Raw genomic sequence first — 13870 nt, 5'->3', positions numbered from 1 at the left:
TCAAGGTTACACACATATCACCTCCAATAGTGCGTCAAGGATCGATAGGTTTTATGTTGCACCAAGATTTCAGGAATATATAATTAGTGTTCAAAATTTTCCAGTATGCTTTAGTGACCATAGTGTCCCAATTCTCAAAATAAATTTAGATTTGATCAAACCCAGACAAGGTAGCGGATACTGGCTTTTAAATAGCACATTATTACGCAATGGTAGTTATGTCCAGCTAATCAGGGAAACGTGGAACGAACGTAAGGCCTCTCGGCCAGTGCAAAAGACCCTAATCGAGTGGTGGGAAACTCGAGTTAAGCCTAAATTTCTTCAGGTCAGTAAATTCTTCAGTGCAGAGGTTAGTAGAGATCAAAGAAACAAATGTAATTTTTTGTATGCAGTCTTGAATGATCTCCATCGTTTAGCACTGCAAGGTAATTTCGATCGTCGCTATGCAAATGAAATAAAAGCGCAATTACTTTCTATACATAGGGAACAAAAATCTGCAGCAATAATAAAGAGCAAGATTCTTCCTGTAGACCCTGACGAGCAAGCCACACTAAGCCACATTCTTCAAGAACATAAACACGCCAGGAGTCACGTTATTCATAAATTAACTTTAGACTCCGGTGAAGTTGTCACCAGCCCTCATAGTATACACGACAGGTTTTTGCAATACTATAAAAATCTTCTTGGTCAAGCCTTTAATCCAACAGAAACGCAATGTAATTTTTTGAACTACCTCCCTGCATCACTGACAGAAAATGAAAGAACGGAGCTCACACAACCGTTTAGTAAAAAGGAGGTTCACGATGCAGTATTTAAAGCTCAGAGGAATAAAACTACAGCCGAAGATGGATTACCATCAGAATTCTACCAATGTTTCTGGGATATAATAGGAGACGAATTAACGGAATGGGTCAACGAAGTGTTGACAACAGGGACAACAGGGAAGACCAGTAGCACGGGAGTTATAGTGTTAGTTCCCAAAAAGGCAAATCCAAAATTCGTCACAGATTTTAGGCCAATTTCAATATTGAGCAGTGATATCAAACTTATAAGTAGGTGCATAAATCAGCGTCTAAAAAAATATATGGTTAAACTTATTGGCAATTTACAGTTCGCTTGTAATACGTGTCAAAGTATACATCACTTGCTGCAAACGATAAGAGACGTAATTATTACCAAACAAAATAAGAATGCATCAGAGGCAATTCTATCTTTAGATTTTTCTCAAGCATATGACAGAGTGAGTCACGAATATCTGTACAAAGTCTTAGAAGCATATGGCTTCGGAGACACTTTTATGAATTGGATAAAAACATTATATAATCATATGTTGCTAAAACTCAAAATAAATGGTTTCTTGACAACAAGTTTTAAAATGCGACGGGGTGTACTACAAGGTAGTCCCTTGAGTAGCACATTGTACGTCCTCACAATAGCCTCCTTTTTGTTTAGTATCCAGCATCATTTACAGGGCATTTCTATGGCTTCCACCATAATACAAGTTGGCAGTTTCATGGACGACGTCACGATTTTTCTCAAGGATGAAAGAGATCTGTACAGTGTCAAAAGCCAAATACATACTTTTGAGCTCACATCAGGAGCAAAACTAAACAATCGAAAGTCATTCCTGATGCCCCTTGGCAAGGATAATCCTTTCACAAACAATACGGAGATCCCTGTAGATAAGAAAATAAAAGTTTTAGGTATAAACGTCTATGCAAATATTGATGAAACGATCGAAGCAAATAGTAAACTCACATGCGAGAGGGCTATCTACGTCCTCAGAGCGAACAAGATGCGCTCTCTGAGTTTAAAAGCACGAGTAAGATTTATCAACGTTTTTGCTCTCTCTAAACTTTGGTATGTAGCAAAAATCCTGCCCTTCAAACCACAGCACTTAGCCAAGGTCAACAAAGCTGTTGGCTGCTTTTTGTGGCACGATACAATTTTCCGGGTGGCAATAAATGAGGTCACGTTATCAGAGAAAACAGGTGGTTGGGACTAATACACGTGAACACACAGGCAAGAGCATTGTTTGTACAGACTGGCCTTCAAACAGCCTTCTCTCTGCACGAGTCAACGACCCAAGCATGTATACAGACGATAATACGGAACATTCCATTAGAAGCTCCCATCGATATCCAAAGTATCCCCAAAAGGTTTTTATTTTATAAGGACATCGCTTTACAGGTATGCTACCAGTTATTACGACATGAGACAATTACACCATCTGCTAAAAAGTTATATAGTGAAATCAATAGTTCAAAGCACGCAGTACTGAGAATAGTCAGGGATTTCAATACACATAATTGGCCACAAATATGGGAAAATGTCTCCGCCAAACACCTTTCAAAAGCTGGCCAATCAATATGGTACAAAGTGGTTCATCGTGTTATAGTGACAAGAGATAGGACATACCAATATGGAATCAGTGACTCTCCTAACTGTATATCATGCAACATGCCTGACTCTTTAGCGCACAGGATAACGAAGTGTCGAAACTCCTCCACGGCATGGAACAAATTGCAAACAATGCTCAGTCGTATATGCCGCACATCATTAACAAAGTTTACGGATACAGATATAGTTTTCCTGATTTCAATTTTTTTCCACCAACAAAACAACGAGCAGTACAATGGTTGATAACAGAATACTTATTATATATATTTCACAATGATGAGAGCAGTTTTCAGAAACAATTCAATATCTTCTTGCAAGAACAATACGAAAAAATTCCTCTCCAAGCAAGGAAGAAATGGTATGCAAATTTCTTATCAGTGCTTTATACTTAATTTAGGTCAAACAAAAATGTAAAGGTTAACCAGATAGAAATACAAATTCTAATAGCAGTAATACACTTATGTCAAAAATAATGTAATTCCATAACTTGTATATCAGAATGAGACAATAATAATAAAAAAAAAGAGTGTTGGCCATCGTGTCGGACTAGAATGCGGGCAACCCGAGTTCGAGCCCAGCGGAAGGAAACTTTTTTTTGTCTAATTTCATCCAACCTTATTTATAAAACTGAGGTTTCTGCAAAACCTTTTGAATTGCATGCCACTTCTTATGTTGGTAATCTGAAAGCAGCAAAGATGAAAATTTGATGTTCCGAAGCGACGATGTATTTGTGTATGTGTTGAAAAAACGTAGTTATTTATTAGCGAAAAACATGCAGCCACGTGATCATGAGAACGTTTCCTACTTATCAGTGCTAATATGGCAGTAGCTACAGTCTGTCAACACACACCAACTTTCACGTTTCCCGTAAAATGATTACCTTTCCACGTATCAAAATCATGAGTGCTGTCTAAAGCAATACTTTGATACTTGCGTTTGCATGTTCGAATATAAAGTAATACGAAACCTTTATTTCCCAACAAATGACATTGAAACCATTAATAACTGTTTGCAATGTGGTATTGATATCATATATGGAAAGAATAAAAATGGAGAATTTCGCTTAAAACAACTCATAAATAGGGAGCGGATGTTGATGAAATGTCATCTTTTTTTCTGACATTTCAGACAAGATGCCCATTAAATATAATCAATATTACACATTTCATCTAGAACCCAAAAAAGGTAATTTTAAAGTGAATTTTTGTTTGCATTTGTTGCCATTTGTCAGGTTTTTCGGCATTTTCCCGTCATTTTATGAAATATTCGATATATTGTTTCATCATATTTTGTCACTTCTTTAATTTTTTTAATATTCTTGAATTTGTTCACCAAGGTGAATATATGCCTATATATATCTCGCAGGATTGCAATTTACGAGCAAAAGAAAACTGAACTGGTGACAGTCTTTGTTGTGTCTGGGGAAACCACCAGGTACCCGTCTGGGGTAAACGCAGATTTAAGATCAGATAAGGAGAGGCTGGAAATAACATAGCTAGACCCTCTTTGCACTGAAAATCCTCGTTGCATATTTTAATTGAATGTTCATGTGCTATCATTTGGAGCACCTTTTTTTTAAAAAGCAAGATTAATTTTGTTTAATTTCATTTTCATTTCAATTTTTAAACTGAAACTAACAAATTTAATGGTAATTTTTTGCATTTTACGTCACTTTTTTCCATTTTTTAGGATATTCTCTAGGTCATATACCTATATTTTTTAGGTCATCAACTTCCGCTCCCTACTTATAAATATATTAAATTATGTGGATACCTGATGTGAAACGTACGATGCACGATCAGAGAGCCTGAATGTTGCATTTAAAACTGCAGAGAACAATGATTGACTTATGAACAGTGAAAGTTTGTCCATGCTCGAATGGGATTTTATTTATAACTATAAATAAACAAGGGAGAAAGACACAGGTTGGTATGATGAACTAAATTGTAATCTAAAAGTTTTAATTGAAGAAACAAAACACGTTCGCGGTCAAAAATAGGGCATTCAATTTCAGGCACAATACACTAAGTGAAGGAGTATTTTCAAAATTAATAGTATCCCCGTTCTTCACCTTTTTCTCAGTTGTCACACATGTCAATTTCCTCTTAATTCTCTGTATTCTCATTGGGAAAAACACCCACATCCATGCCCGAACCGAGTATTGGTAATGTCGCACGGTAGCCAACAATTCCTGAGGAAAAGTTTGATACGCGGTTTAGGCACAAGTGGTTGGAATCCTATACTAAACTATAGATCCAGTTTTCTTACTGTGCATAAAGTGGACTTAAAAAGAAGGAAAAAATCGAGGAAAAGCGCTTGAAGGTTTCGATGAGTTCCAAGTTGCTTGATGAGGCGAAGCTATTACATGATTTTCAAGTGGTCAAGTGGCCCCGTGGTAGCCGTTAAGTTTCGCGTAAAGAAGGCTTTGAGTTTGATTCCCGTTCTATTACTCTTTTTTTAAAATAACTCGAGCAACCAATTATTGCAGTTTATTTAATAATTTATTGGAGTAAAAGTTAAATACATTTTTACTTTATTTTTCTGTGGAAATCTTTACTTTACTTTACAGTTTTAAATATTATTTGTGAAAATTATTTTTTACGATAGTTTTTTTCACATTTCTCATCATTTTACAAACATACTCAATAAAATGTTATGCCTGTCGAAAAGTATTCATTTCTTTCGAGAAAATGATCCAGAAATACATATAATACTATTCACAAGAAATCATCGTAATCGTTTGGAACACAAAATTCAACAATTCGCACAGCAAATAAAATAAGAATGTTCGCAATAAATAAATTGAAATATAATGTCGCTCGAGTTAAGAAAAAAATTGTAGGCAATCAAACGGGAATCGAACCCAGTATCTCCTCCATGTCAAATTAACACGGTACCACCCAACCACCTGGTATTCTGTCAGTTGGACAAACTAATCGTCTTATGAGTAACGCTTGCTAAGTTTCTAATCTTTGAAGCGCTTGTAATTGTTGTTGTGTGTCACGGAGTTATGTTTACTGCAACATTTGAGCACACAATCCAAACATACGTAAATTTTATACACAGAAAACATGGGTTTTCTGCACATAATTACGGAGCATGCGCTCTGTCAAGGACTAGAAGGAACCTCGCAAGAGTTACTGGAGCTTCTCTGCGGTACTGACAGTTGGCCCCGGAGTCACGTGGTGTTTGCTTATCAGTCGATATGACCTTGTGCCTGCAGAACCAGCACACTGAAGTGAACGAAGGTATTTTACGTGATTTGTAAGCTGGAAGAAAACATGCCACGCGTTACAACAGACAGTGGTTTGTCTTCAGCTTTGGGACAGACAAAAAACACTAGGCATACAGACAGAGTATAATGTAAGAAAAAAGGAAATTACTTCTTGGTCTCCTCACACTGACAATTTTATTGCCTTTTTTTTGAGTTATTTGACCACAGAAACGGAATTATATTATTGAAGTCGTATCTAGGGTGATGGCTTGGTTCAGTATGCTGATCAGGTTTTCTGACAAAAGCAGGATGAGCTACCCAAGAACAGTAATTGTCTATCTTTTATACCTGCTTCCTTCATCATCCAGTATAAGGCAGACAAGCACATACCACAAATATGTAAGACAACTATTGCTAATTCGGTAACTTGTCTTGCAATTGAATTTCTGTCATGAACACCTGCAAAGAAACAAAGGCTTTCCTTTTTAAAGTTTACACTGAATAATTGTTATTTGATTAGGAACCTAAAATGACTTCAGTATTTCCATGCAGTACACAAGAGATTCTAAACACACGTTAAAACATACTACTGTTCGTTTCAACAAGTGTTGTCCACGGGAACGTGTTTTGTTTCTTCAATTAAAACTTTTAGATTACAATTTAGTTCATTATACCAACCTGTGTCTTTCTCCCTTGTTTATTTATAGTTATAAATAAAATCCCATTGGAGCATGGAAAAACTTTCACTGTTCATAAGTCAATCATTGTTCTCTGCAGTTTTAAATGCAACATTCAGGCTCTCTGATCGTGCATCGTACGTTTCACATCAGGTATTCACATAATTTAATATATTTATAAGTAGGGAGCGGAAGTTGATGACCTAAAAAATATAGGTATATGACCTAGAGAATATCCTAAAAAATGGAAAAAAGTGACGTAAAATGCAAAAAATTACCATTAAATTTGTTAGTTTCAGTTTAAAAATTAAAATGAAAATGAAATTAAACAAAATTAATCTTGCTTTTTAAAAAAAAGATGCACCAAATGATAGCACAAGAACATTCAATTAAAATATGCAACGAGGATTTTCAGTGCAAAGAGGGTCTAGCTATGGTATTTCCAGCCTCTCCTTATCTGATCTTAAATCTGCGTTTACCCCAGACGGGCACCTGGTGGTTTCCCCAGACACAACAAAGACTGTCACCAGTTCAGTTTTCTTTTGCTCGTAAATTGCAATCCTGCGAGATATATATAGGCATATATTCACCTTGGTGAACAAATTCAAGAATATTAAAAAAATTAAAGAAGTGACAAAATATGATGAAACAATATATCGAATATTTCATAAAATGACGGGAAAATGCCGAAAAACCTGACAAATGGCAACAAATGCAAAAAAAATGCACTTTAAAATTACCTTTTTTGGGTTCTAGATGAAATGTGTAATATTGATTATATTTAATGGGCATCGTGTCTGAAATGTCAGAAAAAAAGATGACATTTTATCAACATCCGCTCCCTATTTATGAGTTGTTTTAAGCAAAATTCTCCATTTTTATTCTTTCCATATATGATATCAATACCACATTGCAAACAGTTATTAATGGTTTCAATGTCATTTGTTGGGAAATAAAGGTTTCGTATTACTTTAGATTCGAACATGCAAACGCAAGTATCAAAGTATTGCTTTAGACAGCACTCATGATTTTGATACGTGGAAAGGTAATCATTTTACGGGAAACGTGAAAGTTGGTGTGTGTTGACAGACTGTAGCTACTGCCATATTAGCACTGATAACTAGGAAACGTTCTCATGATCACGTGGCTGCATGTTTTTCGCTAATAAATAACTGCGTTTTTTCAACACATACACAAATACATCGTCGCTTCGGAACATCAAATTTTCATCTTTGCTGCTTTCAGATTACCAACATAAGAAGTGGCATGCAATTCAAAAGGTTTTGCAGAAACCTCAGTTTTATAAATAAGGTTGGATGAAATTAGACAAAAAAAGTTTCCTTCCGCTGGGCTCGAACTCGGGTTGCCCGCTTGCTAGTCCGACACGATAACCAACACTCCAAACGAGAGAACACGAAACTCTTTCGCAAGTAGTCGACTGAAACGCAAGTTAATTTTCAGATTGCTAATTCCCAAGGTATAACATGCCTAGGCAGATGTGTCTTGCATTTTCTGTACTTTTCTTATTTCAGTTTCTTCGGTCTCTCCCTAGGTTAATCACGGCAATAATGAGGAATATTTTTTGACAAAGATGATAAACAGACACACAAGAATAATCACCCTCGCAAAAAAAAAAAAGAGCCAGAACTCGAGTTTGGAACCTTCGAAGCGAGGTGTGTTTCTTTTTCAAAAATATATCTGTGTGTTTTCGTTAGATATGAAATGAAGTAAATAAATAAGACATGTGGGTGGAAGGGACTGGAGAATCGTAGCTACGTAACCATTGAGAAGATATCCATCGCATAGATAGAGAATCTCTATATCCCCTTGCGATAGAGAACTTATTAGAAGAATGAAAATACAGATTAAACGAAAAAAATTGATGTGTATCCTTTCGTCAAAATGCCTAGAAAACAATATTACATACTTCTTCACTAGTAGCAAAGAATAAAAAAAGTGTCCTTGGTGGACATCGAACCTAGACCTCACTGCTTAAAGCTCTGTACGCTAACCAACACTCTATCAATAGCATCATGTTTTCTTTTTCCAGTCAGACTGTTTCTTCCTCAACACCTGAAGACGAAAATGCTTGTTAATTTCTCTCATAATTGTTTCATTTTCTATTAATAGAAACCACGTATGTCACAAATAGACGCATTCTTTCTCTGAAAAATCCCATGTTTCGCCCATCGTGCTTCTCCATTTACTGTTATTTGGACATTCACTTGGAAGTTAAAACTTAGCTTTGTGTGTTTGTTTTCACGTGCATGTGTGTGAGAAGAATGGTGTGAACGTGTGTTCGATGTTTCTCTGGGCATTATTTTCTTTCAAAGCATTAATATAATTGTAAAATATGGAATTTACTGTAATGCAAGGAGTGAAAATATAAACCCAGTCCGTCAGGTTCGTTCACGAACAACATTAAATAATGGAACGTAACGTGGACCGAGTATTATTCCATGTCGAGAACATGACACATTACGATCGACAATCTTCATGTCGTATTTCTCTTTGGCATCACTACTCAATTTACAGAGATGTATTCCCGTGACTGGTATACAGCCGCGCTTGGGGGTCAGACATGGATGGCTTGCTTCAGTGCTTTGTCAATAGGGTCGTTACAACCCAGAAGTGTCCGTGACTGTACACTATCATATTTTTCATAAAAATACTTACATTTTTTCAGCTAAATAAATGCTATTCCATATCAAATGTAAACTGGTATTCCTTTTCATCATATATCTGTAGCTTCCTACTCTCTTAACATATTAATTGGAATTCTGATTGCTTAATATGACACACCAGATAGGTATATATGTAAAATGATGAGCCAGTCAGGACTTCGGAATTAACCAAAGGCATTTACCATGGTGATAAATGAGACAAATAAACAGAATTGGTTAATCACGCTGTCTTTTTTTAATTTTCACTTTATCTTAATTTTTTATCGTAATATTCGTCTGAGTTCTGCGCTATTATATCCAAATAATCTCCTTGTTTCGAGAAACTCAGCAATATTATCTCGTAAATGTACAGACGATTTAGATTCAGTCCATCACTAAGGTACATCTTGGGAGCAAAATTGTCTCCTAGCATATCAATATAAAAACCTATTTGTTACTCTATTAGAAATCAAAGAAATTCTTCGAAAGCAACTATTAATCAGTTTTAAGGCAATGTGCATAATTATATGGTAGAGATTAAGCGCTGAATGGTCTCGAACCTTTGTACACATATCTATTGCAACAAGTTATATTCACCACACGGAAAGCAATGCATTGACAACTGAAACCCGTTTGATATGGGAAACTCTTTCGTGATTTAGATTCAAGAGACTGCATAAAAGGAACGCTTCAAAAGAATTTCTAATAAACAATTTGACTTTAAATTTTAAGTATCACCATTGAAAGTCCTCATATCACTTCAGAGAATCATGACTGATAGTTTGAAATGCAACGATTTTAAAAATGCTGTTTAGAGCATTGCTCAGAACAAGGAATTCGTGACACCCCACGTTGCTGACAATCTTTAACCAGTGTTCAACCAAAACTTCAATCAAGGATGGACGCGATCTCGAAACCTAGAGGCTTGGTAGCCCTGCTTTGGCCAAGTATCGTAATCATGAAGCTATCTGGATACTTTACAGCAGGAGGCTTCAGCGCCAACAATTCCCTCTTCAGAGTAACACTGCGTGCCATATTCTTTGTTGTCCAAATGACTGTTGTGATTCTGGAATCTGCTGCCTCTGTTGCTGACAACGTGTTCCTATTTGGAAATTATCGTCCTTTTGTTCTGTCGGTATCTGCTACTTCATATACTGTTAGTGGTGGTGTCAAGCTGCTGTACATGTCGTTGAGGAGAAATGCTTTCTTTGAGACTCTGTCCTTCTGGAACGACATGCAATCTCATTCTTCATTTAAAGAGTCTGATGAAAAGATGTGCCGCAAGACCTACTCTCTAAACAGGAAACTTGTTTTAATAGTATTCAGCTTGACACTTCTCAACGACATTCCGTTGTGTTTGTTTGTGCTTTACATGAATTTGCCAACAGAAAATCCAGAAGGGAATACCACCATTGCAGAGCCAAGTCTGATTGTTGCAGGGAGGTATCCTGTGGATATAAGATCTACGAATGGGTACTTAGCCGCATATTTGTTTCAGGTAAATGAAGAGAAAGAAAAAGTAAAATCATTATGAGAATAACGCTTCAGTTTCTGAACACAATAACGAGGTGCCGCGTTCGGTACAACGCTTTCTTAGGGTCATCGCGGGGAGAAACGAGGATCATCATTTTCACCTACAGTCTGTTCTATCTTCCCATGGTTGTGTCATGTGATTGGTCACAGAAGTCGCCTTGGACATAGAGTTCGTCTGCTGCAACACACAAGTCGTCTGTTAAATTTACAAATCTAAATTGTGTCTACCAAAGAAACGGTTAGCACATCACACCATGGTACCATGGTTGGATACCAATCCCGGCATGGGCGTTCTTTGTCAGTGGTTTTCCTTAAATATCGTTCTGATTAAGGACGGCCGCAAGGGGGGGGGGGGGCACTTGCCACCCTTGAGATTTCTGCAAAGCGTTAATGTAATTCCAATGGTGAAATTGCAGCGATATTTTATAACATAAAATATTGTTTTCTGTGACTGACAAGTTGTACGTTACAGCAACTATTACTATTATTATTATTATCATTATTGTTATTATTATACAGTACCTTCGGCACGTAAAAATATGGACCAGATGTACCATGAAGGACAGTAGATTAAGTGGTCCTAGACTCTGATTGATATCTGTGCATTGTGGAAAAGTACAAAAAGGCAAAGAACTGTTCATCAACAAAGTGATAGGCTAGATGCTTATTGAAAGTAAGAAAAGCGAATCCAGTTTATATCCAAATAGTAATAGTAATAGAAGACTCGAGTCTGTACTTGTATACAACGTGAAAGCACTTTCAATTCAATTTGAATTTTATGATTTGTAAAGTAGTAGTAGTAACTAATAATAATAGTAGTTTATTTAAAGTACTGAGAACAGTTAAAAAACCTTATACAGCACTATGTCACAAAGAGTAATATACATGGATTAACTCATAATGGTTTTACAGCAAATCACAACGTATACCAAAATATAATAATAATAATAATAACAATAGTAATAAGAATAATAATACTAATAAAATATGTCTATGACTCCGCCCCACTGACAAAAAACCTGCGGTCGCAATTGGTCCGTATCTTCGCCTTTAATCAAAATTGGCGGAAAATAGAAGTAAAATAAACGAAACCAGTCAATTGTGTAGCATATTAATTGCGATACAATTTTCGAATGACGCAATTGACCACTCGCTTCATATAGATAGCAGCATCATCTGCTGCTTTTCATTTGTTTTTCTTAGGCTACCTCAAACGTACCGACATTATTGTTTCAAGCACAGGGAATGAGGCACATCCTGTTGATACTGAACAATTTTACTGCAGTTTGCACTCAGTTTTTGCGTAGTTATAAATAATGGAATTCAAAAATCTAAATGGCTCAAAATGTTAGAATACTACTAGCTGATGGTCTTTTAGATTTGTTCACAGAATTTACTTAAATTGATTAAAACTCAAAACGTTCAATCACAATCTGTTAATCTCCTGACTATTTCATGGAAAATATCCTAATTGTGACTACAATTACAATTTTTATAAGGGGCCTGCCCGGTGGCGCAGTTGTAGCGTCACCGCCTTGTAATCAAGGGGTCGTGGGTTCGATTCCCGGTGAAGGCACATAGTGGTTCGGATCCCACTTTAAACTGTAGATCTAGTCCCGATTAGCCTTACTGTGCATAAAGTGGACTTGAAACACCAATTCAATCAATCAATCAATTCTTATAAAATCTCACTTATCAGTCTGATTGTTGAATTCTTGATAGCTATGTCGTAAGGACATGCAATAATAGTTGTGTAATACCAATATACTTCGTACCAAAGTGATATTTTCAATGTCTGGATTCTATTTCCAGCTCTTCTGGGTAATGGGCAACGTTTTGCAAGTAACAACTTTCGACATCACATTCTGTTCGATCATCAACCACGTTGCAAACCAGATACAGCATTTGGAAGAGATTGTGCAGCAAGTGGTGGAGTTGGGTTGTGACCAGATGCAATTGAGAGAAATAGCAGAAGATATGGAGCGTGATCATAATCAAGGAGCTGGTATGTCTGAAGTCAATGAGTCGGCATTAGCCATTCACAATCGTCTATTGCACAAGAAGCGTGTGATACAGTCAGCGATAGCATATTGGGCTAAAAGACATAGTGACATCATAAGGTAAATTGCGAATTCTCATTTCTTAACCCTTTCGTACATTAACATTTTAGCATTGAAACATAACCGTTACACACAAGAATATGAAGAGTCAAAGAGGATAGCACTGTCATTGAAAAATTTGAAACATTTGAAATTGCACCAGAGAAATGTTGGACGAAATTGTTTTCCAACGAAAGATGAAATAAATTAGTCACAACGAAAATGATAATTTTCATTCAAAAATGTTGGTTTTGTAGATAATGGTATTACCAGAACGTCACATTTGATGCAATGTAAGTTACCATGAAATTACGAGTATATATTGTTGTTTTTTTAATTTATGCACATAAATATACTTTGGTTTAGATATAAATATACTAGTGATGATCGGAGAAAATAATACAAAGCCTGCAAATTCCAGTAGTTATTTATTAAACGAATACAAACGGACTCACGTGAGAGGATACTCCATACACTACTTCTCAACATAGTTCCTCCCCGATTCAGGTATTTATCCCAGAGCTACACGAGGTTCATGATGCATGCCTCATAGATCTCGGAGTGCTGTTGCCCCTTACGTCTTGGTCTGGAGGGTTTTGGGTGGCATGTGCTCCATCATCCACCTACTACCCTGATCTTGTCCCGAGCGATTACCATCTCTTCCACTTTTGAAGAAGAATCTCGGAGGACGCCGGTTTCACTCAGATTATGTTGTCCAGCACGAAGCAAGGGTTAGGCTCCGATAAGACGACCCCGAGTTCCATGAGACAGGCTTCATGAACCTCGTGTAGCTCTGGGATACATGCCTTAACAGGGGAAACACTATTTTGTGAAGTAGTGTATGAAGTGTCCTATCAGGTGAGTCCGTTTGTATACGTCTAATAAATAACTACTGGAATTTGCAGTACATCCCTCGTACATCTATGAACACATACCTTTGGTGGCAGTCGTAAGGTTCCAGCTGCACAACTAGTAACAACACTTGCTAAAGAAGAATATTACATCAAAACAACTAAGGGATTCCAATGTGTCAAAATCTTATGCGAGTGACCATAGAATTTCGAAATGTTGAAATCCGTTCAGAATACCATCGGAAACAACAAACACGCATGCGCAAGCAACTAATTTCTTGAAATATTCTGGTTGAATCTTTGGTGACAGTAAACTGAACTTTAAGAAATTGAATTCAATTTATAAATTTTGTATATAATCAAGCGGATAGTTTCAATATTTAAAAAATAAACTTATAAAGACTGGCATATTTTTTGTGAGTACCTTTTATTT

The 13870-nt window shown here is 36.5% G+C and overlaps 1 protein-coding gene across 1 annotated transcript; it reads left to right on the top strand.

Annotated features, from left to right (window-relative positions):
- The first annotated feature begins 9912 nt into the window (after positions 1-9912).
- Positions 9913-12611, top strand: LOC146002187 (odorant receptor coreceptor-like). Its single transcript, XM_083139903.1, has 2 exons — positions 9913-10452; positions 12300-12611. The coding sequence occupies exons 1-2, from the start codon at positions 9913-9915 to the stop codon at positions 12609-12611; spliced, it is 852 nt and encodes a 283-aa protein (XP_082996029.1).
- Positions 12612-13870: the final 1259 nt, after the last annotated feature.

Source organism: Lepisma saccharinum, chromosome 18 (assembly GCF_977018435.1).
Source record: "Lepisma saccharinum chromosome 18, izLepSacc3.1, whole genome shotgun sequence".
Classification (NCBI taxonomy): domain Eukaryota; kingdom Metazoa; phylum Arthropoda; class Insecta; order Zygentoma; family Lepismatidae; genus Lepisma; species Lepisma saccharinum.
Note: the sequence above shows the minus strand (reverse complement) of the source record. Positions and strands in the feature narration are given on the sequence as shown.

What these genes read in the sequence shown, in the direction of transcription:
- LOC146002187 (XM_083139903.1), top strand. Translation starts at nt 9,913, where the DNA reads ATGAAGCTATCTGGATACTTTACAGCAGGAGGCTTCAGCGCCAACAAT. An exon ending in TAGCCGCATATTTGTTTCAG is followed by an intron (nt 10,453 to 12,299) that starts GTAAATGAAGAG and finishes TTCTATTTCCAG; the next exon opens with CTCTTCTGGGTAATGGGCAA.